Consider the following 23,887-nt stretch of genomic DNA (forward strand, 5'->3'; position numbering starts at 1 on the left):
CAGTTTGGCTCTGTGTTTTTATTTTGTTTATTTATAATCAAATGAGTATGAGATATTAACACTGCTTTCCAGCTAGTAGGCACACACTTGTTCAAAGAACTAGTTACTATGACAGCACATTTCCATAGCAAAGGTAATGTTGACTACATACTCATGTACTACTAGTTAACATTATCAATTAGTGTTAATAATGAGTAATACTAGAAATGCAAGTGATGTTAACTAGCAGTTGACATTAAATAATGATAATTAAATAACTAACATTTTTTCTTCCTCTAAAATATTTTCTGGCTATAATTTTGAATTATTATTTATCTTTGAATTTTTTTTTCAAAAATATGTCAGCATTCATTCATAAGTAATTTATAAAATTTTTTTAAATTGTTATTTATTTGGGCTGCATGACATCCACGTGGGATTGTAGTTCCCCAACCAGGGATCGAACCTACGTCCCTTGCAGTGGAAAGCACAGAGTTTTAACCACTGTACCGTCAGGGAAGTCCCCATAAATAATTTTTAAATGAGGTAAGTTAATGCAGAATAAGTGAAGTTACCCCTGAACTTGTGTAAACATAATTTCTGAAGCACTGGAAGTGAAACAACATCTTGGCTCTCCACATTTATTCTGGTGCCTGACCTAGACTAGCCCACAATTAAAATACTTGTAAAATACTGTGTTCGTTTAGTGCTGGGCCCTAGGGATAGGAGACCCTGTACTACAAGATAGACAGGACAGGACACTACTTCTCCTTCCCTGGATTAGAGACCCACTATGTTGACAGGCAGTCTGTCTTGGAATGCTGTCTTTTCCTTTCTGGTCCACCATCACGCTAATACTATGCTTTTTTCAAGTCCTCAATTGTCCAGTCATGCTACCTTCAAATTCCCAGTGGTACCCTCCCCAAGGAGGCTCTGCACAGCTCAAATTGCTTTCTACTTGGAAATGACTCACACTTCTTTCCCTTTATGTCAAATGCCTGTTTCTTTGACACAGCTTGTTTGTTGTTTAGTCACTAAGTCTGGTAAAGAATCTACCTGCCAAGCAAGAGTTACAAGAGATGGGATTTCGATCCCTGGGTCGGGAACATCCTCTGACAGGTTACAGTCCTAAGGGTTGCAAGGAGTCAAACACGATTGAGCACACACAGTTGCTAAGCCTTGTCCAGCTCTTCGTGACCCTGTGGACTGTAGCCCACCAGGCTCCTCTGTCCATGGGATTTACAAGGCAAGAATACTGCAGTGGGTTGCCATTTCCTTCTCCAGGGGATTTTCTCCACCCAGGGATCAAACCCACATCTCTGGCATTGGCAGCCAGGTTCTTTACCACTGAGCCACCAGGCAAATCCTTGACACAGCATATCTAGGAGTAATTGGTCCATTTTGTCCTAAAATGAATAATTGATGACCCCACTCTCTTAGCCATATATATATATCTATCTAGCTGATAGAATTCAGAAATAAAGGGGAAAGCATGTATTGTAGGGGAAATTACTTGGGACCAGCAGGAGGGTCTCGCTGCTGACCTGACCTATGTCACCCACCCACTAGCCTTCTTTGCTGGTCAGCCTCTTGTTGCTTCTCCCCAATTTGGGTATTCTTGCCTTGGACACCCAACAGATTTCTGAAAGTTTCCTCTCCGGCTCCAGTCTCCACTGGCTCTCACAGAGGACAACAGTCAAGAGCAGGTAGTGGAGATGCTCACGGTTGTATGAGGACTGTGTGGACTCACCTTTGAGCCACAGAACGGTGTGTGCAAAGAAATTTATAAAGTTTCCCTGAAAAAGAATGAAAAGTTATTTTTGGGTTTTTGCCCAGAAATGCTCTTCAATATAACTGCAAATTGCTTGAAATAACTTAATACATTATTGTTCATTGGTGTGTGTAACTGTGAGGGTGAATGCCCAAGCATCTGTCTATTAAAAGGAAGCCAAGTGTTGTGGTTTTTTTTAATTAAGAATTTAATTGAAAATCTAAAAATGTAGCACAATTTTTGAAATGAAAATAATTTTTAACTTAAAAGGAATCTCTTTACCCTCCTAAATGTCTTGAGAAAGGTCGGTGGGGGGGGCGGGTGGGCGGGGAAACTTTGGACAGTTTGGTGACTGTTACAGGAGAAAATAACTAATACAGTCTAATATCCAGCCGGAATGGGTTTGTTAAATAACACATCTACAGGGAAAGTTTCTCCAAGCACTTGTTGGAGAAAAATAATAATAATGCCTTTTTCCCGGAAAGGGAAAGAACCACACAGAGCTTAATGGAAACCTCACAGCTCCAGCTGTGGGTCGTTCTTGTATTCACGGATTTTTCCACTTGAATTCCCTTTAGTTCTTGTTCATTGTCCCTCACTCTGGAGAAAGGATTTCCTGCTACTTTTGCAATAACCGCGCGGGTTGTGCAAAGCGACTCGGGGCTCCCGCCGCGCCCCCAGGGGCACAGCCGATCTGGCCCCGCAGCGACTGAGGGTGAGGGGGTCCCTGAGCTCCGGGAAGGTGCCCTTAGTGCGAAAGCGGCCTCTCAGCCATCGCCACTCCTGGACCCTGAAACCCCTTCCCTCTGCCGCGAGAGGGGCGCGCCCGCCGCCACCCCGCGAAGGCCCGCGGAGACCCCAGACCCGGCACCCCGCGCACCCCGGGCCTCCCAGGGACCCTCCCGCCAAGCCTTTAGTAAAAAGGCTGGTGGAAGAAATTAGAGCAAGAGCTCGATCGCTTTTATTTCTTCCTCCCGACACAGAAGATGGAAATTTGCCGGTCCGGATCCCTAAAGGGAGGTGGCAGATCGATGTTCCAGAGAGCTGTTCACGCGCCGCTAGCAGGGCGGCGACTCGCCCGGAGATCGCGTAGTCAGTCGGCCCCCGAGCCTCTGAGCTCGCCCTTCCCCGCATCCCCCGCCCGGCTGACAACCCTCCACCCATCCCACCGCCGCGGGCTCAGCCCGGAGCTCCGAGGTCTAGTGTGTGGGGCTTCGGAAGGGTGGGGCTGGGTCCCCACGTCGGCCCCTCCCCAGTGCTGTGCGGGGAGACGCCGTGGGCGGGGGTCTCCTTTTCCCTTCAAGTACGACTCTCTGGACCCGCAAGAACCTTCCAGAAAGGCCGACGGCTCACTTGGCCCCAGTATTTCGCTGCAGATGGAGTCAAGCCTAGGGGCCTGGCAGACGCAAAGAGGAGCGGGGTAGCCCCCAGCAGCAGGGACAGCTCCGAAGTGCCCCACCCCCAAACTGGGAGCCCACCCCACCCGCACCCGGGTTTGGGCTGGAATATGCTGCGCGCACCTGCCTTCCTCTCTGTAAGGTTGAAGTAAGACACTTTAAGGGAGCAGAGGCGCTGTGAGCGCAAAGCTCTGAGAACTGGGTTATCCAGAAGTCACAGGGACGGTCAACCACAGCCTCTATCCGGGTGCTATACGTGACCCTTTGAAGGGAGAAGGAGACCCTGGAGTGTGAGTTATGTATCTAGAGAAATGAAGTTAGGCAACAATGCGATGTGTTCTCCCAGATGAAAAAAAAAACCCGATATAAAGAACTACCCAGAAGCGAATGCACTGACAGCTTTACGGGGAACCGTAAAGCCACGACCTTAGAGCTAGAAAAACTTAGGTTTGAGTCCCAGCACCTACACGTGTCCCCTCGTCCGAGCTCTTGTTCTTAGGCAAGTTACTTAAACTCTGTAAAGAAGGTGATTGTGAGAGGTAGAGACGTGTAAGAAGTTGTGGCCATTGTTTTTGTTTTTTTTTTTTAATGTATTTCTTTTTTGGCCATACCATGGGGCATGTGGAATCTTATTTCCCTGACCGGGGATTGAACCCGTGGCCCACTGCAGTGGAAGTGCAGAGTCTCAACGGATGGACCGTCAGGGAAGTCCCCTGTTAACTATTTCTGAATGTAGGAGTGGATTCAGAAGAAACTGTGGGAGGTCAGCCTCTGCCAATATACACGACCACTCTCCCACAGCCCAGTTCCTCCGGGTTGGCTCAGGGTCCTTCTTGATCACAGTCATCTCAGCGAACCTTTAGCCTCGTCCCTGGCATGTCCGTGGACTGGCTAGAACTGTCCAGTTCCAGGGTTATTTATACGGCCAGCCTGGTGGGAGGGGAGGAGACAGGGAGAGTCAAATCGATTATCTCCAAAGAGCGCCAGCATTGTTCGGCCTTGCGGTTGGGAGGGGAGACTGCTGGAGACATGTCTTGGGGTCCACATGGGAAAATTGTTGGCCAAGGCCTCCGAAACTGGATGGTTCTGATCTGGGGGTGTCAAACCAAAGCGAGGAATCCCAGGCCTCGGCCTGTGCCCAGTAGGTTGAGTTCAAGAGACTTACAAGGGCAAATTGCTGTTCATTAATGTTTTGCAAAGTTTAAGGAGGCTAGAAGGACGTCCTGAGTCAGCCCAGAGATGCTCTCACAGAAAGCGCTTGGAAAATACGAAGCGACATCAAGAGAGAGGCAGAGGAGGTCAAAGGCCATCCCGACCTCGGCCTTCGTGACCTCAGCCTTGGCAGCCAAGTATAAACGGCAGCGTTGAGGATGACCGCCAGCACGGAGTCTTGCCCCGAGCGTTGAACTGACAGCTCTTGTAGGCTGTTGGATAAACGCCAGTAGCGTGGAGACCCTGCGTGGGGTGAGGGCGCACCCAGGGTCACAAACCAGGATGCCCGTGGTGGGGGAGAGATGCCAGCCCCCCGTGGTGCGGGGGCCAGGCACACGGTGGCCTTGCGGAGGTAAAAACCGATCACTCACCAAAGAGAAAGATTCCGAGCCCTGCTTCATGCCAGGACCAGAGCTGCTTTTTTTTTTTTTTAAATACTGGAGGGATGTTCCTCGGGCTGTCAGTCCTTTAAGATATTCTGCTTGCACCTTTCTGAGTTACAGACCTAGGGAACATGATTTCATGGCCCCACCCCCAGCTTCCCACTCCGGAATGCCAGGGTGACTTTTATCTCCCCTACTTTGCAATTTTCTATTAAAGTTAGCATTATTTGTGTGCTTATTTGCAATGCAATGAAAAAATAAATCAACCAATAATCATATTCTAGATTTGTCTGAAATCTCCTTTCCTGTTGTCCATCCCTTGGATCAGCGGTTCTCTGGTCGAGAGGAAGTGAAGAGTTGATTTCAAATTCAAGCACCATCAGGCATAGTAGACACTCTTTACTGGGCCCTGGTACAGGCTTGTTTATGGAGCCTCTACACGGGTATGCACCTTTGCAAAAACAAAGTGGTGTGTCAAGTTCTTTTTCTACTTTGTCAATTCCAGTTTGCCTTTTTCTTTTTTCCCCCTCTCTTTTGTTAAAATAATTATTTATATATCTATTCAGCTGCATCATGCAGGATCTTCTGTTGCCGCCCACAGACTCTCCAGTTAGAGCACCCGGGTTCAGTAGTTGAGGCATGTGGGCTTAGTTGCTCCCTGGCCTGTAGGATCTTATTTCTCCCACCAGGGAATGGAACCCCTGCACTGTTGCAAAGCAGATTCCTAACCATTGGACCACTAGGGAGGTCCCTGGTTTGCCTTTTAACACCACCTCCTTTCTGACATCCAACTGGTAACACCGCTCTTGGGTGTGACTGCCAGAAAGGAAACTTAAAATGCTGAAGTTTGTTGTTCAGGGTATTTCCTTAAAATGCCAAGGAAGCAAAACTAATTGTAACTTTGGAAGGAGATTTTGGTAGGGAGGTAGAAAAAAAATTCATTAAAAGGGGTTATATTAGTAAAAGGTCAGAACTCAACAGGACTCAATTTCAAAAAGTCAAAAAGTGAAACCCAGAAATGCCAGGGTAGCAGCAGATTGTATCAGGGGAGGGCTTTTGTTAAGCACCCCTCCCCACTCCCCACATATACACCCAAAGCTGGGTAATAATTTTTTAAAAAAATACATCAAAGTTGCTACATTGAAGAAGCTTATTTATAGTCATTTATTCAAACTGGGCAGTTTTGTTACACTGGGTGATTGCTAGGTGTGTTCTTTCATATTATTAGGACAGTCTATCAGAAATTTGATTAATTTTAGAAATGCATAACAGCTTCTAAAGAGATGAAATCTGCTTTAATCAAATCAGGGTTTTTGAAAAGCTTTTGTGAAAGGTTAATTCGCACATCTACAGAAGAAATTGTCCTCTGGGGAACTCAAGGCTGGATGTGGGAGAGCAGGCCCCCAAGGATAAGGAAAGTCCTCAAGGTTGTGAAAAAAATAATTTAGCAAATGAGATTCTTCAAGTGTATTTTAGCATGTCCAAGTCTATAACCAGAAAGCAAATCATTGAGCAGGACAGTTGTTTTAAAATACAGTTGTCTGAAGAACATTTGGGAAAAGTTTATAGCTTAACTTTTTAACAAGGTGATGGATAGCTTTTCATATGCAAAGTAGTTTTATTTTGAAATCTCTTTTCAATCTCAAAGCCTCCCAACAATAAAGTGGGCTTTGATTTAGTCCCATTTCACAGAAAAACAATTCAAGGCAAACAGGAACTGCCACCATCCATTCTGGTTAACAAGGAGTCCACTAGCTGTGTGGCCCCTCCGCAAGCTGGCACTCCCTGGCTAGCAGGCCAAAGCAGGACGCCAAACTGGCATCATTTATTTCAGCCCTGAAAATGTCTGGGACACATTGGTAGGAGTACTTACAAAGAAGAAGTTTCTTAGAGGGGAGGAAAGTTTCTCAATTTCAATGGCTAATTGAAGAAACTAGCTATAAAAGGATAGAAAGAAACAAAGAGGAGGAAAGAGGATTATTATTTACCCTTTATGGGGCAGCAATGGGGTGGGGGCGCTTAGTGGAGGCAGAATTCACTACATACTTGAAAAAGTAGATGTTTTCTCCTCTTAAGTTCCTGCCTATACAGGTTTAACTAAAAGCTCTAAAAATTAAAGTAACTGTAAACTGCTAATGGGTTGGACTGAATGTTAAGAGAATGTGGCCAACTTTGCACACAGGTTTTGCAGAGAAAGGGGAGGCTGAAATAACAGTCAGATGCAGGAAGGCAGAGATGGGAGAAAAAAGGCCTTTCCTGTTTCTAATTTCCAATGACAACCACCTCGGCAACTGAACAAGAGGGGAGTGTGCCACTGCTCAACCACAGACAGACTAGACTTGCCAGCCAGAAGCACTCGGCGGAGGCACAGACCAGCCCAAAGAGCACCTGCACCAGTGCATTCTCGCGCTAAAATAAGGGGACACACTGGGATCCCACAAACCTTGTCCTTAGGTTTTCCCTTGCCCCGTGTTGCACAGGGAATCATTAAGAAAATGCTTCCAGCAGGGCTCCAGAATTTGAACTGGGGTGAACTCCGGAACGGTGAGGGACAGGGAGGCCTGGCATGCTGCAGTCCAGGCGGGTGCCAAGGGTCAGACACGACTGAGCGACTGAATAGCAGCAACAATCCCCAGTGGTAAAGAATCCACCTTCCAATGAAGGAGATGCTGGAGGCAGGGGTTCGATCCCTGGGTCAGGAAGATCCCCTGACAAAAGGAAAGACTACCCACTCCAGTATTCTTGCCTGGAGAATCCCATGGACAGGGGAGCCTGGCGGCCTGCAGTCTATGGGCTCCCAAAGAGTTGGATACCACCGAGCCACTGAACACATACATCTGAGTTCAAATGCAGAAAGAAAATAACCTAATCCAAAAGATAAGACAGCAGTTACACATATTTTGTAGCTACTGTGTTTTGCGTTTGGGTCTTATATTTATGTTGGTCAGGTGGAGCCAGGTTGACAGTGGGGTCTTCACTTATCTAGGATAATAATAAATTGGAATTTCCTATTAATATTAATATTAAAAGGTAGTGAATTTGCTTTACAGATAAAAGGTCCACGTTAGCCAAATAAGAGAGGAACAGGTCCTTTGGAAAGTGAGGGACCCCAATTACTATCATGTCCACTGCCTTTTGAACACAGCATATGCTCTCAATTTTTAGAACTCTTGCCATCAATGAGAAATCTAAATCAGCATCACTAAAGCCAATCTCTATTTCTCTCCCTTTTTTTTTCTCCCTCTCTGCCTTTTTCAACACTGTTGTGAAACTTCAGTCACTCTCCCGCGTGAGCAAAAAGCTCAGGGAATGAGCGACTGTGCCAACACCGGGAACATATCCAGGCCCATGGTGCGAAAAACGGAATATGTGCTGTAGAATTATTATTTTTGTCCTTTAGGTTTACATCGACTCCCTTGTATTATGTAAATTTCTGAGAAGCTGTGAATCACAGGGTTAGACAGAAGAGGGTCCCCCCTCCACCCCCGCCTCCACTTGCCGCAGGAACCCGACCCCATTCAGCCTTTGAATGGTTCACAGCCTTGTTTCTTCCTCCCGCTTTTTACCCGGACCCAGCTTGCCTCCCCGCCCTCGACCTCGCGGGTCTGCAGAGAATCAGAGCCGCCCAGCCGTCCCAGGAGCCGCGGCGGGCCGCGTTCCGGACGTCAGCCGGCCGTCGAGGTCACCGCGGTTCGCGGAATGCGGTTTCTCTGCGGCCAAGGTCCGCATGGACGCGGGCGGCGTAGCTTCGCGGGGTTTCCTGCACCTTCTTCCTCTGTGAGACCGAGGGGAAAGTCCGAGGGCAGCAGCCCCACTGTTCGTGAAATTCAAAGGCTCAGCTGAACTTAAAGAAGAGACGGTGGGAAGAGAAAAGGAAAAAGGACTTCCAAATTACTTCAATCTAAGAAGGCAATGATTTAACCTAACATGGTAAAAGTTGTCAGATTCCTTAACGACGGATCAAGCCTCATCTTGGGATCTTCCTGGCGTGGGTGTTACAGCTCAACTCTTGGAAAAGGATCAACAGCTGTGGGATCTGGTCTGAGAGAGGCCTTAGAGAGGGAGGTGGTGGGGATCGCAGAAGAGCTTCCGCCCCCGCTGAGATGAGAAAAGGGGGCCGGCCAGTGGCTGAGAGATTCCTCAGCTTCAGGACTGGGGAAGCCCCCGCAGGTGGCGGCGGGGGCATTGGGCTCTGTCGACAGCCGTCCCATCTCCTCATTTGAAGAGGGGAGAAAAAAAGTGGGGCTTGATAGGGAGAGTTCAGGACCCGGAATAAAAGGACAGATTGGAGGGTGGGGGCAAAAGGGTAAGGTAGAAGGAAATTATCTTCAAACAGGAGAATCTAGTTGGAAAATTCCCTCGCATTCCCCAGGACCGTCAGAAGACACGAACGAATTCTAAATTCAAGCAAAAGGGCCCGAAAGGATTCTTCGTGGGGGCGGGGAGGGGGGCTACAAAAATACAGTACAGGACAATGGACTGAAAGGTTTTGGGGGGAGAACTCAGAGGTATCCCCTCCCCACCGTCTCCATGTAAAATTGGCTTAAGAAAGTGTTCGCTGGGAAACTCAAAATGACGGGCAAAACTAATAAAAAGATGCTCTAGTTCCTTCTTGGGCGTGTCACCGAGTCAGGCCTGGTTTCTTTCACCTGACATCTAGATTCAGTGACCCTTCAGTTACACTCTGAGTCGTCAAAGCAAGTCTATTAGCAAATGTTCTGTTCAAAAACTTTACAAACACGATTTCTCTGCCATCTGTTAACGCGGTCTTTAAACCCGATCCAGCACTCCCTCCCCCTCCCGAAACCCTTTGGAGGTTTTGGAGGACCCCCCCCCCCTTCTCGCAGCCTTGGGGGCCGGAGGGAGGGCAGCCGCTGCAGGATCCGCTGGGGTGCGCGGGGAGAGGGAGGAGCGTGATCGCGCCCGGGAGGGGCCGCGGGGCCCCCGGGGCTGGTGGTGGTCCCCAGGGTCCGAGGTTAGAGGGATCGGGTCGGCGAGCGCGCGGCGCTGGCTGACCCGGCACCCCGGAGGACGAACCGAGGCCGCGGAGTCTGCTGGACCGGCATCGGCACCGCGCGGCGGGCGGGGAGGGAGGGTCGAGCGGTCGGAGCGGCGCCCCAGCTCGCGGCCCCCTCCTGGAGGCCGGAGCCACCGCCCCAGGCCTCTCCAAGGCCACCGCTCGGAGCCCGGTCGCCCTCGGTCTCGCTAACGTCATTTGAACTGTTTGGGACTCCTGAGCAAGAGCCAATGAATGGAGAGTCCGGCCGGGGAGAGTGGGTCAGCTTTTGTGTTTCACTTCGGGCTTCTATCACTTGGCTCAGCTCCGGCCTGTATATCGGGAACGAGGCCGGCGCCCGAGCTCCCACGCCCGGACCGGGAGGCAGTCCCCTTCGGAGGCCGGGGCTGGGGGCGCCAAGGCACCCCCAAGGCACCGCCGAGGCGGTGATGGAGGCCCAGGCACCCTAGCGCTGAGGGTCGGCGCCGGGCGCTCCGATGGCCGGGGTCCGGGGAGGTAACTGAATTTATAAACGACTGTCAGAAAGTTCTTTCTCGACCAAAGATTGTGATTTCCCTCGATTGTTTCTCCGTTTTGCTAAGCTCGTTCATTGCTCTGTTATTTGAATGGTCATGTCGACTTTTATTTCGTGAGAGATAAGGAAGAAACTTGGAAAATAAAAACCGCTCTAAACCTCGTGCGTAATATCAAGGAAAGATTCGCGTTGTGTGTTAAATACATTTTTTATTTCGACCAAAAGATCACCTTTAAAAAGAGATCCCGACTGCGACAAAACGCTCAGCGCCCAATTGCATAACAGTGCTATCAGTGCGGGACAAGAGCCTACTTGAGGGGTCCTTCTTCTCATTGTTCACTTGCCGGGTTTCAGTAACATCGTTGTAAATAACCAGCAAAACTTTGCTGGTTTTTTGTTGCTTAACTTCTAGGCAGCTCCTCCAGTTCGTTGGAGAAATTGGGTTGCTTGTTTATAAACTTCATTTTCCATCAAGTCCAACCCTGAATCGCAGCCTGGTAGTCTGCAGGGAAAACAGTTCACAGGCCTGTGGGAACGGGTGAGAAAAAGCCCAGCGTTAGTGGAAGGGCAGAAGCAGACCCAGGGCAGGTGTCCTGCCAGCTCATTACCAGCTCTCACCTTTGGGGCTCTTCATTTACTCTGACAAACTGACCTAGTATGCAAATGCTGTTTTGAGGGGAATAATTTCATTTGGTTTAAGGGAAACCCTAATATGAAAAAAAGAGTAACAACAAAGACCTAGGGATAAACAAGCCATATCCCCACCCCTCCTCCCTCAAAAGAAAGGAGGGGTCTTCCAGTTAACTAACCTCCTAAACTCCTAACCTGTGATACTTACTGCCTTTCAAGTGCTTTATGAAATTAGCAGGAATTTCTTATTTGTTACCAAACTAACCAAAAGCAAAAGTAGAAGCCTTAAATCTGAACTCTTGGCCCGTGTATTTGTTAATGTCCTGGCAAGTTAGTTCTCACAGTATATTCCTGAACTAATCAGAGGAACACAACAGACTCTTTCCTTGAACTCTGCAGACCCTTCCTATTTGTGTCCTATTCCATCACCCGCCTCCATCACACACAAGAAATAACAAAAGACCAGTCAGAGATAAAGACTGAGCAAAACTGTAGGAGAATTTATGAATGTTTTTCCTCCTCTAGAAGGAAGTACATTACCCCGGTACTATTTATTAAATAGGAAAAAAGTGGGGATGAATCTAAATGCCTGGGAAACTGTAAGGGGTCATCATCATAATCTCTTCTCTCTTTTTTAGCTTTCAGTAACTAATAAGAAGCAAAAAGAAAGCCGACTAGTTGCTTTTGATTAAGAGGTGGGGGTGGTAGATGTTGGAAAGCCCTGAAAACCTTAAAAACCTTAAAAATGTGACTGGGGATGAAATAGTGCACTTGGTAGGAGGATGAATACATTATAGTATTTCCCAGTCTACTTTTTACTTTTTAAATATTCAGCAGTATTTTGTGACATCAAAGACAAAGAGGTTAAAGGTTGTGGATTATTTGGTAACTGATGGCTCTATTATATTGTCTTCTATTGCAGATTGCACTAATCATGACCCATAATGGCATTTCCTTGTGACAGGTACGTAAATGAAAAGCCTGTGAACATTATGCAAGTTCTTGAAAAATATCAAGAACACAGGTTAGGAAGCATTGAGATGAAAATCAGATTCCCTAGAAAAAAGAAGAGAACTTTATCCATCAGAGGGCAGACAGAAAAAAAAAAAAAGAAGATAACTTTAAATTACTTTTGCAAAACAGAACTTCTTTCTTTTCTCAGAAAGTCTTAAGTTAGAGTTTGTTACCTAGTTCCTTCCTACCAAAGGTTTTTCTGCTTCCCTTACCCATCTCACGCAAGATAAACCACCCATTTGAAATTCACCTTCCATGAGGATTTAAAGTAGCTTTTCTGTGGCTGGGAAAGGGAGGGAGACTTAATGGTTAGTTCTAGTGAGCAAAGGGGGATTATAGGATTCTCCAAGAAAATCCAAAGAAACCGAGTTTCTATTTTGCCATTAACAAAACAAACAGGTCTCCTTTGCATCCTTTTAACAAACAATTTTAAAGTGTTGAACTATTATAGAAGCCTCTAAATTTGTCAAATAAACTCTACTTTCATTGGTGGTGTTTTTGTTATTGTTATTTTCCAAATGTGCTTGGAAAAAACCCAAAGTACTGGATAGATTTGTTAATAAAATGGAAGAATTTGCTGAATGTTGTGCAGTTTGTTTCAGAGTCCTAACTTAATAGAGATTTTTAAAAATTAACATATAGGTTAGTTTTTTTAATGGAAAATATTCAGAGAGTGTTAGACTCACAAGACCTGGATTTATAAAGCACCTCCTCAGTCTTTAGGGTAAGGAAGATCCAGTCTAGTAAAGGACAGGTATAATTGCTACTTTGCGATATTTGTGTTACTCAAATGACACTATACTTTCAGACAACACTTGTCAAAAAGGCAAATCAGCAAGAGACCAGTGAAAAGCAAACCATTGAAATATTAACCCTACCAAACACATATACTTTAGCCAATAATTTTCCTTTATAGTTCAGTGTCCGATGAAGGAGAAATTTACCGGGGTCAAATCAAGGCTCTTAGCCGTTAAGAAGGAGGGGGAGCGGAGGGGGAGAAGAGGGAGGGACACGCGACAAACGTAAAACAAACTGGTGGCATTCAGGCAAGGAGACAGGTAACCTTCCGGAAGCGGGTGAGTTCTACAGGTCAGCTAAGCGCTCCAAAGCTTTCCAGAGTCGGGCAGTTTCGTGCTTCTTTGCTTTTTCCTTTAAACCTGGCACTGCATCGGAGGCGTGCAGCAGTTGGGGGGGGGGGGGCGGATTTTTCGACGTTGAGAACAGGCAGGTAGGAAAGGAAACCTGATCCGCCCCCAAAAGGCAGCAATTAAAGTCTTAACCGCGATCCATCTGTCGTGGGACCCCACCCCCACTTTCCGTTAGCAAAGCCGTCCGGCCCTCTTTGTCTGAGCAGGGGAGAAGACACAGGTTCGGCGGCCCCAACAGCAAACGGAAAGACAGTTTCCAGCCTGGGCACACCCTGGGTGACTGGGCTTGGGCCGGGGGCCGCTCCAAAGTGCCCCCGGGGGCGTGGTGCCTCTTCCGGGACCCCGGCCCGCGCTCTGCGCTCGCCCCATTCTGCACTTCTCTACCGCTGCATCTGTCCTCTCAGCCCGGCGCCACCTCGAGACCTGAAACCGGGCACTTGCAGGCCTAGTGGCTGAGGCCGGTTGCATCTGGACCTTCCCCCCACCTGGCCCTTCGGCTACCCTCAACTTCCAATAGGACTCACGCCTCCTCCCCCATCTCCTTAGCAATTGGGCTTCCCCCACCCCCCTCACCCCGATCCAGCCAGCTGCTCTGCTTCGCGTTTGGGCATCTCTCCGGCTCTCCCAGCCCAGACTCTCTCGGTTTCCACTCTCCTTGGCCCGCCGGGCAGAGGCGGGATAGATCCCCCAAAAAGGACAGAGGGAGTGGCCCCCTAGCTTCTGCGGGGCAATGGGGTAGGAAAAAGGAACTGTTTTGGAGTATTTTGAGGTCAATTTCCTCCGCTTGGGGTCCAACTTCGCATTCGGTGTGTAATTGACCAGCGGCTCAACAATTCCAGGGTTTCTAGTCTGCTCGCATCCAGCTTCCCACCGCCGACCCTTTCCATCGCTCCTGCTGAAAGAGGACGCCCACGCCCGCTTGGCCCGATGTCTGGCACCCGCCACCACCCGTTCTACACGCACCCATTCGGGGTAACTCACCAGGTAGATGGCATCCTGCGCTGCTGCGGGTGGCCACTCACAAGGGCTTGCAGGCCGCGAGACCCGGGAGCTGGCATCTCTGCGCTGTTCCTCTGCCTCCCGGCGCGAGCTCCCGCCTCCCACGTCCCTCCGCTGCTGCGGCTAGTGCTTGCCGGGCACTAGCACATCTGGCCGCAAGGCTAAGCTCTGCACGATCGCAGGCTGGCCAAGGGGAGCGACCAGGACAGTGCGCACCGCTGCGCCCGGAGCGCTCCTGGCCGCGCCCGCCTGAGCGGTGAGAACCCGCGCTGCCGGAGTCGCTGGCCCGGGAGTCTTCCGGGAACACTCCTTACGCTCTGCAACAACTCCCGGGGAGTTCTGGCCCAGGCGCCACACCCAGACCGCGCTTGGAAGAGAGGCGTTGCAGGACAGAGTCTCCAAGCGCTCTCTCCGAGGCGGAAGCGCGGATAAGGCCACTCCCGGAGCGAAGGCAGGTCGCTGTGCTCATCGCCCCCATTTGCCCCCCTGCACACTCACCCTGGCTGTCGCCCGCGCTTCTTTGGGGAGGCGTGCGGACACCAGCAGTCGGAAGATTGGAGGGGGGAATCAATAAGATTGCTTCCCTTCTCTGCCCAACAGTTATTTAAAATGCTCCGAGAGAGCTCTAGCTCAGCGCAGGTACTTAAAAGACTCGTTCCGGGAGAGCGCGCGCGTATATTTGTGTGTGAGGGGGCGGGAGTGGGCTCGGTCCTAGTCGAGGTTTCTTTTGATGCGACTCCCGCTTATTCCCTGCAACCCGTCCTTAACTTTGTAGATGGAGGGTGTCTTTCCCAAGCTTTTGTCATGGCATCGCACTTACACAACCACGAACGCAAAACAAGCCTCCGAAGGCCTTTAATTCTCAGGGGCATTTAAGGAGGCCAGTTACCTGCTGGCGTCTTCCAAATGGTCCAGAGTCGGTTCGGGCCGCGGAGACTTCGGGATTCCGGGAGCCCTCGGTCCCGGGCCCCAGAGGAAGAGAGAGACTGCGGAGGAGGAGGCGCGGCTCCCACCCGGGTCCAGTACCGGCCCGGAGGAACCTAGCGGGGAAGGCTAGGATTTCGCTGCCGGAGGCTTCCTGGCCGTGGCTTTCTAGAGCCTGGCGTTTGATAAATATAGCCTGGCGTTTGCCCCTGAATTAGAGTCTGTTTCCTTATTTAGCCCTTGCACAATGATTTTAGATGATGTCATTTAGAGCTAAACGAGAAAATTGATCTCAGATTTGCTTGGCCTCTAAAGCCTGGTTAAGCAGATTGAGAATTAAAAAGAGAGAGGAAAAAGCAAAGGGGGGGGGGGGCGGGTGGAGGAGCCCGAAGTGTGCGCCCAAGAGTGTGTGCGCGGAGGGGAGGGCCCGCCGCGCGGAGGAGAGCGCCCCCGCCTCTTCTGGGCGGGGGAACCTCGCTCACCAATGAAAAGTAGTCACTGACTGCCGAGGGGGAAAAAAAAGTTTTCCTGTTGACTGTTGGAAGCGAACTGAGCAATTATCTAGTTTACCTTCTCCTCTTGGAAGTTAACGATTGGCGAGATCTTGGCTGCGTTATTGACACAACACTTTCTATTGATAGAAATAAGTAGTGATTGTCCCCGAGTCATTGGTGCGCCAAGAACTCTGCGATGGGCTGGCAGGAGTCCATTGGGCTGGGCAGGCAGGTTCGGCTGGTGATGCTGGGGAGGAGGAGGAAGAGGCTGCTGGTGGTGATGGTGCCCGTCCCCCTCTCCGCAGGTCTGTGACAAGCAGGGAACAAGGCAACGACGGCGCAACCCGGCCCCGGCTGACGACGGACGCTGGCGACTCCGACATGGACAGTAGCTGCCACAACGCGACTGCCAAAATGTTAGCGACTGCTCCGGCCCGGGGCAACGTGATGAACACCTCCAAACCCTTGGCTTTCTCCATCGAAAGAATCATGGCACGCACCCCCGAGCCCAAAGCCCTGCCCGTCCCCCACTTCCTGCAGGGAGCCATGCCCAAAGGGGACCCCAAGCACTCGCTGCATCTTAGCTCGTCGATCCCCTGCATGATTCCCTTCGTGCCTGTGGCGTACGACACGAACCCCAAGGCGGGGATGACGGGCTCGGAGCCCCGGAAGGCGAGTCTGGAGACTCCGGGGGCCCCGGCCGCAACACCCGCGGCGCCCGCGTTCAGCTGCAGCGACCTGCTCAACTGCGCGCTGAGTCTCAAGAGTGACCTGGCCCGCGACGCGCTGCCCCTGCAGCAGTACAAGCTGGTAAGGCCGCGGGTGGTCAACCATTCCTCTTTCCACGCCATGGGCGCCCTGTGCTACCTGAACCGAGGTGACGGCCCGTGCCACCCGGCGGCCGGCGTCAACATCCACCCGGTGGCCTCCTACTTTCTCAGTTCCCCTTTGCACCCGCAGCCAAAAACGTATTTAGCCGAAAGGAATAAACTGGTGGTCCCGTCGGTGGAGAAGTACCCCTCGGGAGTAGCTTTCAAAGACTTGTCTCAGGCTCAGCTGCAGCACTATATGAAAGAAAGCGCCCAGCTTCTGTCGGAAAAAATAGCATTCAAAACCTCTGACTTCAGCCGAGGCTCTCCTAACACCAAACCCAAAGTTTTCACTTGCGAAGTGTGTGGAAAGGCAAGTACTTGGCGGGGGGTGGCGGAGGGGCGGGCAGGGGGCGGTAAGTCTGCCTTCCTTCCTTCTAAATGTATTTTGTAATTATTTGTATACACTTGTTAGAATGGTATCACCTCCTTCCCTTTCCTCTACCCGGGGGTGTTCTCCAAGGGCTGTTTGGGCTAACCTGTTGTACTTGTGTTTAATTTTAAGGTCTTTAACGCGCACTATAACTTAACCCGTCACATGCCGGTGCACACAGGAGCCAGACCCTTCGTTTGCAAAGTGTGTGGAAAGGGCTTCCGGCAAGCCAGCACCCTGTGCAGACACAAGATCATTCACACCCAGGTGTGTTCGACTGTGTCAGTTTCACCTGGTTTGTTTCCGAACTGTTTTGTTTTGTTTTTATGGCTGATAAACTCTTACTCCTTACAGTTAAGGTTTGTTTGAAATGTGCCGGCTGGACGAGGGGGAAATGCCGGTACTGTTTGCCTTTGTTCTGCTTAAAAGCATGAGGGAGAGCATGACAGTGTTTTGAGTTTTTCAGACTCCACTCACTAACAAAGTACCTTCACTTCCCTGCTTGTTTCTTCTTTCCGTTTAGGAAAAACCCCATAAATGTAACCAGTGTGGCAAAGCGTTTAATAGAAGTTCTACTTTAAACACGCATACCCGAATACACGCAGGCTACAAACCGTTTGTGTGTGAATTCTGTGGCAAAGGATTTCATCAAAAAGGTATGGAACCCAGGAGGCGTTGTCTTTCACGGGAGTCTTACCGAAAGCCCTCAGCTCTGGGGGCTGTTTTGGAAGATGTGTTTTAAGTGCATCTAGTTACCGGCGCGTGCGTTGCCTTTCCAACCTCCTACCCGTAAGTGGGATTAGACAAAGGCATGGCTCCTACACAGAGAGGGTATTTCTTTTTAACCTCTTGTTCTCGTTTTATAGAATTGGATTAAAAACTATTGTATTGAAATGTGGCGGGAACGACTTCATGGTCGATATTTTAAAATAACTTCTGGGAGCCGAGTGCAGGTGGGCAGCTAAGTCCTGCCCGACGCTGTCGGATCTGTGGCCCCTCTTCTCCCGCCTCCTGGTCCCTCCATCGTCTGCTCCTCCCTTTTCAAGCTCTTTTCAGGTCCACGTCCCTGTCGTTTGTCTGTTGCAGGGAATTACAAAAACCACAAGCTGACCCACAGCGGGGAGAAGCAGTTCAAGTGCAATATTTGCAACAAGGCTTTCCACCAGGTTTACAACCTCACGTTCCACATGCACACCCACAACGACAAGAAGCCCTTCACCTGCCCCACGTGCGGCAAGGGCTTCTGCCGGAACTTTGACCTCAAGAAGCACGTCCGGAAGCTACACGACAGCGGCCTGGGGCTGCCGCGCGCGTCTGGGGAGCCAGGTGCGGACCCGTCGCCCCCTCTCCAGCCGCCGCCGGCGACGCTGCCGCCTCTGCCGCCGCCGCTGCCGCCCCCGGGGCCCCTGCAGCCTGGGCTCCATCCGGGCCACCAGTGATCAAGGCCAAAGTCTCTTCCCCACCCCAGCCGGGGTCCCCACTCCCGAGACAGCTGGCGGAATAGAGCTGGACCTCTCTACCCAAACTCTTCTGTAGAACCCAGGGCATGTTGGGCCCCACGCGTTAGCGCCAACCAGAAGCCTCTGAATCCCCCGGTCTTTTCGCCTCTTGCATGCACCTGCTACATGGTTTCGTGTATTATATGCTATATAGGCACTAACAATTATGAGAAAACTTGGGGGTTTGTTTGTGTTCTGATTTATTTTTTTTTTAATTTGGAAAGACTTTCATCTCGGGTGGAGAGATGGTGTTTCTTTTGTTTTTTAAAACAAATTTTCTGCTGTATTTATTGAGATCTGTAATATCCTATGCGGGGATGCTGCAACTGTTTTTATTTTATTATTGTATATATTCCCATTGTGTTGATTCTGCAATCTCGAAATGCCTGCCGATTGTTTATTACCATTTCCTCTTTCCCTGAGGTAAAAAAAAAAAACTCTGTGTGTATGTTATATATACACGCATAGATGTGTGTGTCTGTTAAGACACATGCCACATTCATGAGCGCACATGCACATATGCACACATACACGTTAGATAAGGGTGGTTCATTATGGATGAATTTGAAGTTGAAATTTTGGTTTTGATTCTTGCACGTGAAAACTGATTCATTGACTGTTGGAAATAAATCCTTGGAACATGCTTATTTAATCAACAACCTTCAGGGCTCTGTTCCTGTTTTTCAGCTAGAGATCACTGATTCTGACCCCCTCAGCCTTCTTTTTCAAAATAGTCAACCATGGATTAGTACCTCCCAATGTTCTGAAAAATTCACCAAGAGCAAATAATAGTCTCTCCAAATAAGAGCAAATTGTTACAACTCTGGTAAACTAACGAAATTTGATTCAGTTCAAAGACAGAAGATGTGGAGCTTTCTAACAGGAGCATATCTTTGTCCTGGACCATGGGATGTGTTTGTGGTGCAAAGTTAAGTGAGAACAACATATCTAGAAGGTGCATGTAATACGCATCTTCACACAGGATTACAAGGATGCCTTGTAGATGGGGGATCTATTGTTCATATCCTGAAGGCACATACTGACTTGTACACAGCTGGCAAAGGGAGCCTGCATGTTTTTATGTGTCTGTGTATGTTTGTAGACGAGTATACCTCCATTCAAGGAGGAAACATGGATGAAAACCAAACTGTGGCGGGTGCCAGGTCCTTGAAATGCTTCAAGTGTTAATCAGCAGCTCCGCTGTGAGCTTGGGCTCTGGTGTTTTCTAACTGCAAGTCTCTCCTGTTTTCTTGCCAAAACAGTGAAACAACTGCTAAAGACTTTAATTAAGAGGGGTAATTAGTTCAGATTTATCAAAGCCGGGTTGTTATACTATTAGCTGCTAAGTAGAAGCTGCCAGACAAGCTCCCAGCCCAGCCCAGCCCAGCCATCCCGCTGCAGCGGGGCCACATGCAGGGAGAGAGGCTGGGGGTGGGCAGTGGTCAGCAAGGGTCCTCGTAGTCCCGGGAGCCTCGGGGTGCCTCTCGGCCCCTCCCTCGGCCTGGCGCTCCGGCCAGGCCAGGCTAGGCTACGATGCAGAATCCACCGCGGATCCTCACCTAGAGCTTAGGATCCCCTCCCGCACCGGGGCAGGGCGGTCTTCCCGGCCCTCCTAGTACCTCGACGGCCCCAAGAGGGGTTCGGGAAAGGAGTTTAAATTTTTGATCTGGCCTCTCTTTTGTAAGCCTTGGGGGGCGCTGAAGGAAATGCTTCGAGAGACGACAGGCAGAAGGAAGGGAAGATCTGCAGGGGGCACCTCCCGGCTAGGCGGCGAGTTCCTTGACAACCAGAGCCCCGCATTTTCAGGTAGTGGAAGGATTGACGGCTTCCAGGATCCCTTGGCGGTCCAAGAGTCAGAGAGGTGGTAGACACCCTGGGTGAGGCGACCACCGATGAGTGGGTGAACAGGTCCCACAGGACACCCTAGACAAGTTCTACTGGACCCCTCTTGGGTTGGGGAGCCCAAGAGCCCGGCACGGAGTGGACAGCAGAGCTTCCGAGAGTCAGGGATTCCTGGTTGCGCGTGCAGAGGTCGGGTCGAGACTTCTCAGCCCTTGATCTGGGAAGCACGCCCTTCGTCACCCCATTGGCCCCAGAGGCACTGGGACTCAAGTCCCAATCTGGCAATCTGGAAATCGAACCCCAAACTTTCTCCTTTCTTGACCTCCCCACACCTCACCTTATCCTTTGATGAAACTAGATCCCTGTTAGATTTAACTTCAGAAAAAGATGGAGAGTTTTGAAATTCCATAGGTGGGTAAATTCTGAATCTGCGAAGCTGGCAGAACGGCCATTCCCGTTGAATATCGCAGCCAAGTGGAAAATCTTGTCCGAGCAGCTGGCCACATTCCCTCAGAGCTGCCTGAACCCCAGGGAGCTTGGGGGAAAAGTCTTCTAGCTTATGGGCATCCACTGTTTCCGAGGTGGCTTAGCCGAATCTTGAAAGCGTTTGTTCTCTTCAGGTACACAGAATGAAGTCAGAGGTCATTATAAAGGGCAGAAAATGGCCTTTGCCTCTTGAATTTATTCTCAATAAGTATTTGAACTTATTCTCAAAACCAGGATGTAATTCTCCCAGACTTTCAAGGTTACACAATTTTACTGGTGGAAAAGAAAATGAGCATATTTGGGAAAAATTGCTAAGCCATAAAACACTTATAGTTAGGAAGTACTTATAAGTGGTCCTCCCATCTTTTAGCCCCTGCCAGTGTACCTTGACTTGTGTTGAAAAATAAGTTATCTAGGGAAGGATAGAATTGGTCTGCTGAGGGGGGGCCGAGGTATAGAGGATCTGTTACTGTAATCTGGAATGACCTTTTGCAGGTCTGATTTGGGATGGGGCAGCCATTCCAGAGAAGACAGGCAATGGAACTGTTGTCTGTCTGGTCACAGGTTTCAGTAGCCTGAAGTAGTGATGATTAAGTAGGAGAAGCCAGAAGGAAATTCTCAAAACTAAGCACTCAGGAGAACTACTTGTCAGGAGGTGAATTATCGATGAACTTTGATTTATGACAAAGCTGTTAGAACTCACTGAACATCAAGGAGAATCTCTTTAAAGACAGGATGAGCTTAGAGATTAGTTGGAGTGGTGGCGACTGGAGGAGGGGGTGTTGAAAATTGATGAAAAGGGCTACTTAGCTAATAGTCAATAGAAGACCTTACAGTTCTCCCACTTCCAACAGATATTAAAAGGTGCCCCTTCACTATCTAACCTGAATGTTTGTGTTTGTGTGTGCTTATATAAATGTCTGTTTTCATTCATGAGATAGGCACCCCAATGGTATGCATCACAAATTGACTCATATCCCAATCCACTTTCTTTAGTCAGCAAATTCTCTTCTTTATGAAGGAAGAATGGCCAGTGTTCAGATTATCTGCAGAGGGAAATGGTTTATCTTCAACTCTCAGCTGGAGTTATTAATAACTTTGGGTACGAGGGGAAGGCGGCCCATCAGACTGCAGGAACCAGTTTTAGAAAGTTACTGATCTGGGCCTTATGTTTTGTTCAGTTTGGGGAAACAGAATGTTGAATGGAATTAATAACATAAGTAGTTAACGCCTACCAATTTTATTTTAACCCAGATCCCCAATTCTGATTTCTAATCATCTCTTCTCAAAGGATAAAAAATGTTCCAACTTTAAAAAATTTAGTTTGAGAACAAGTTGTTATTGTGCAAGACTAGAACTGACGTGTCAATTTTTCAATAGTAAATGAAAGCATTTTTAGGGGCTCATCAGAGCAGTTATTTGTTCATGAAGTTTACAGCTTAGTGAGTTTCTTATAGAACTTTGCTCCTTTCTAAATGTGAAAGGAATGAATCCACAAGGTGCAATGGAATCTAATTTCCAGAAATGTGAACACTATTTAATAATTGCCCCTTAGCAGTAGATAAGTCAGAAATCATAATTTTGTTAGATATGGTAACACAGCATTGACTAAATTATAACTGTAATGGAACATTTTGTCTCTGAAAAATATTTATCTCCAAATATATAGTATAAAATACAAATGATCTCAAATTCAAAATTAGGGTTTTTTTTTTTTCTTATAGAAACATTTTTTGTCACTTTATAAACCATTTTAATAGGTAAAACCTTTATGATGCATAAAGTTTTTTATTTTAAGGGGTCATGACTTGCTCTGTTACAAACAGTATATTTTCAAAAGCATGAAAATTAAACACAAACCTAAATCTCAGTGGGTAAGAATATGCAGTTGTTGTCTGGTCCCAGAAAACTTTGCCTTTTTCTATATTTTTGCCAAAAACACATGTTACTTTCACACAAGAAATTGTTTCCATTAGATTAATTAAAGACCAAAAAAATCATATTTGCAATTATAAGATACCTTATTATAGATTTCATTGTTTCTAGAAGTCTATTCATATGTCCATTCCTAGCTCTAGGCAGACTAAAAACAAAGATACATTCATCAACACACTGGTCATTTATATTCTCTTGGTGTTGAAGCAATTGCCAGTTCAAGCCAGGATAAGTTACTTACTCCAGGCAATAAAGAAGAGAAAGCTTGGTTTTCAATAGGAAAATCTATCTCTGCTATTATATTTTTTCTGCTTGTATTGTGACATGCTGCCCATAATGAACTTTGAAGAAAAGTCAAAATCCATCATGCATTTGACCATTCAAATATCACAAATAGCCATACATATTTTCTGTTCAAGTTCAAGGTGATTTTGGTGTCAAATGAATTCATATTGCTATTGGTCTTATGAAGATCAAGTTACTAAATAAAAATGAAATAAAATTCTGTCAATAGAAGTCTCCAGGGCTAATATTTTGCTGTCAAACAAACAAATGTTGCTCATGGGTACAAAGCTAAGGGAGTAGGGAGAGACAGCATCATGTACCAGTTCCTCACTCAAGCTACAAATCTATTCCCCAGTGAAGAACAGATTTCCAGTCTGATTGAATGCTCTTCTTCTTGACAGCAATAATATGCACTTTTTTGTATGAGAAATATAAAAGTTCAGACCAATGTGGAACCCTTGAAGCATAGTAGCAAATATTGAGATGTCTCTTGATAGCCCACATAAAAATGTAACTGGAGGAGAAACTGGCAAACCGCTCCAGTATTCCTGCCTGGGAAATCCCATGGACAGAGGAGCCTGGTGGGCTACAGTCCATGGGGTTGCAGAGACTTGGACGTGACTGAGCACACACGCATGCATAGAAATGTAATTTGTCAGTTAAATGTGAACAAAACCTGGTGAAACATTCCACACATGTAAATTTTTTACACAAATTTCTGAATAAGATTTGCATTTTTAAAAATTTCGGCTAGAACTAAAGTTTGGAAGAAACCCCTATAGAACAAACAGCTTAGTTTCTTCAAAAAACAGTAGTAAGAGAGAGTGGGGTGGGACAGCTGGAAAAAGAGAAGCCAGTGGTCCTGGGACCTATAGAAAGGCTGAGGGCAAGGAGGAAAAGGATGAGGACGAAGAGAAAAAAACCTATCACTTAAAAGAGATTTTTAAAAATTTTATTTTTAATGTGGACCATTTTTTTTAAAGTCTTTATCGAATTTGTTACAATATTACTTCTGTTTTATGTTTTAGCTTTTTGGCCCAAAGGTGTGAAGGATCTTAGCTCCCCAACCAGGGATTGAACCTGTAGGTTGCCAGGGGAAGTCTTAACCACTGGACC

General features: G+C 48.1%; 1 protein-coding gene across 2 annotated transcripts; it reads left to right on the forward strand.

Moving 5' to 3' along the window:
• The first annotated feature begins 15,863 nt into the window (after positions 1 to 15,863).
• Positions 15,864 to 18,163, forward strand: FEZF1 (FEZ family zinc finger 1). Of its 2 annotated transcripts, XM_020909486.2 has the most exons (5): positions 15,864 to 16,292; positions 16,443 to 16,664; positions 16,857 to 16,991; positions 17,248 to 17,380; positions 17,811 to 18,163. In XM_020909486.2, exons 1-5 carry the CDS (start codon positions 15,864 to 15,866, stop codon positions 18,161 to 18,163), a joined length of 1,272 nt encoding a protein of 423 aa, XP_020765145.1. The 2 variants fall into 2 exon arrangements, with proteins under 2 accessions (XP_020765145.1, XP_020765144.1); XM_020909485.2 differs by having other exon boundaries at positions 15,864 to 16,664.
• The last annotated feature ends 5,724 nt before the right edge of the window (positions 18,164 to 23,887 follow it).

Source organism: Odocoileus virginianus, chromosome 1, assembly GCF_023699985.2.
Source record: "Odocoileus virginianus isolate 20LAN1187 ecotype Illinois chromosome 1, Ovbor_1.2, whole genome shotgun sequence".
NCBI lineage: Eukaryota > Metazoa > Chordata > Mammalia > Artiodactyla > Cervidae > Odocoileus > Odocoileus virginianus.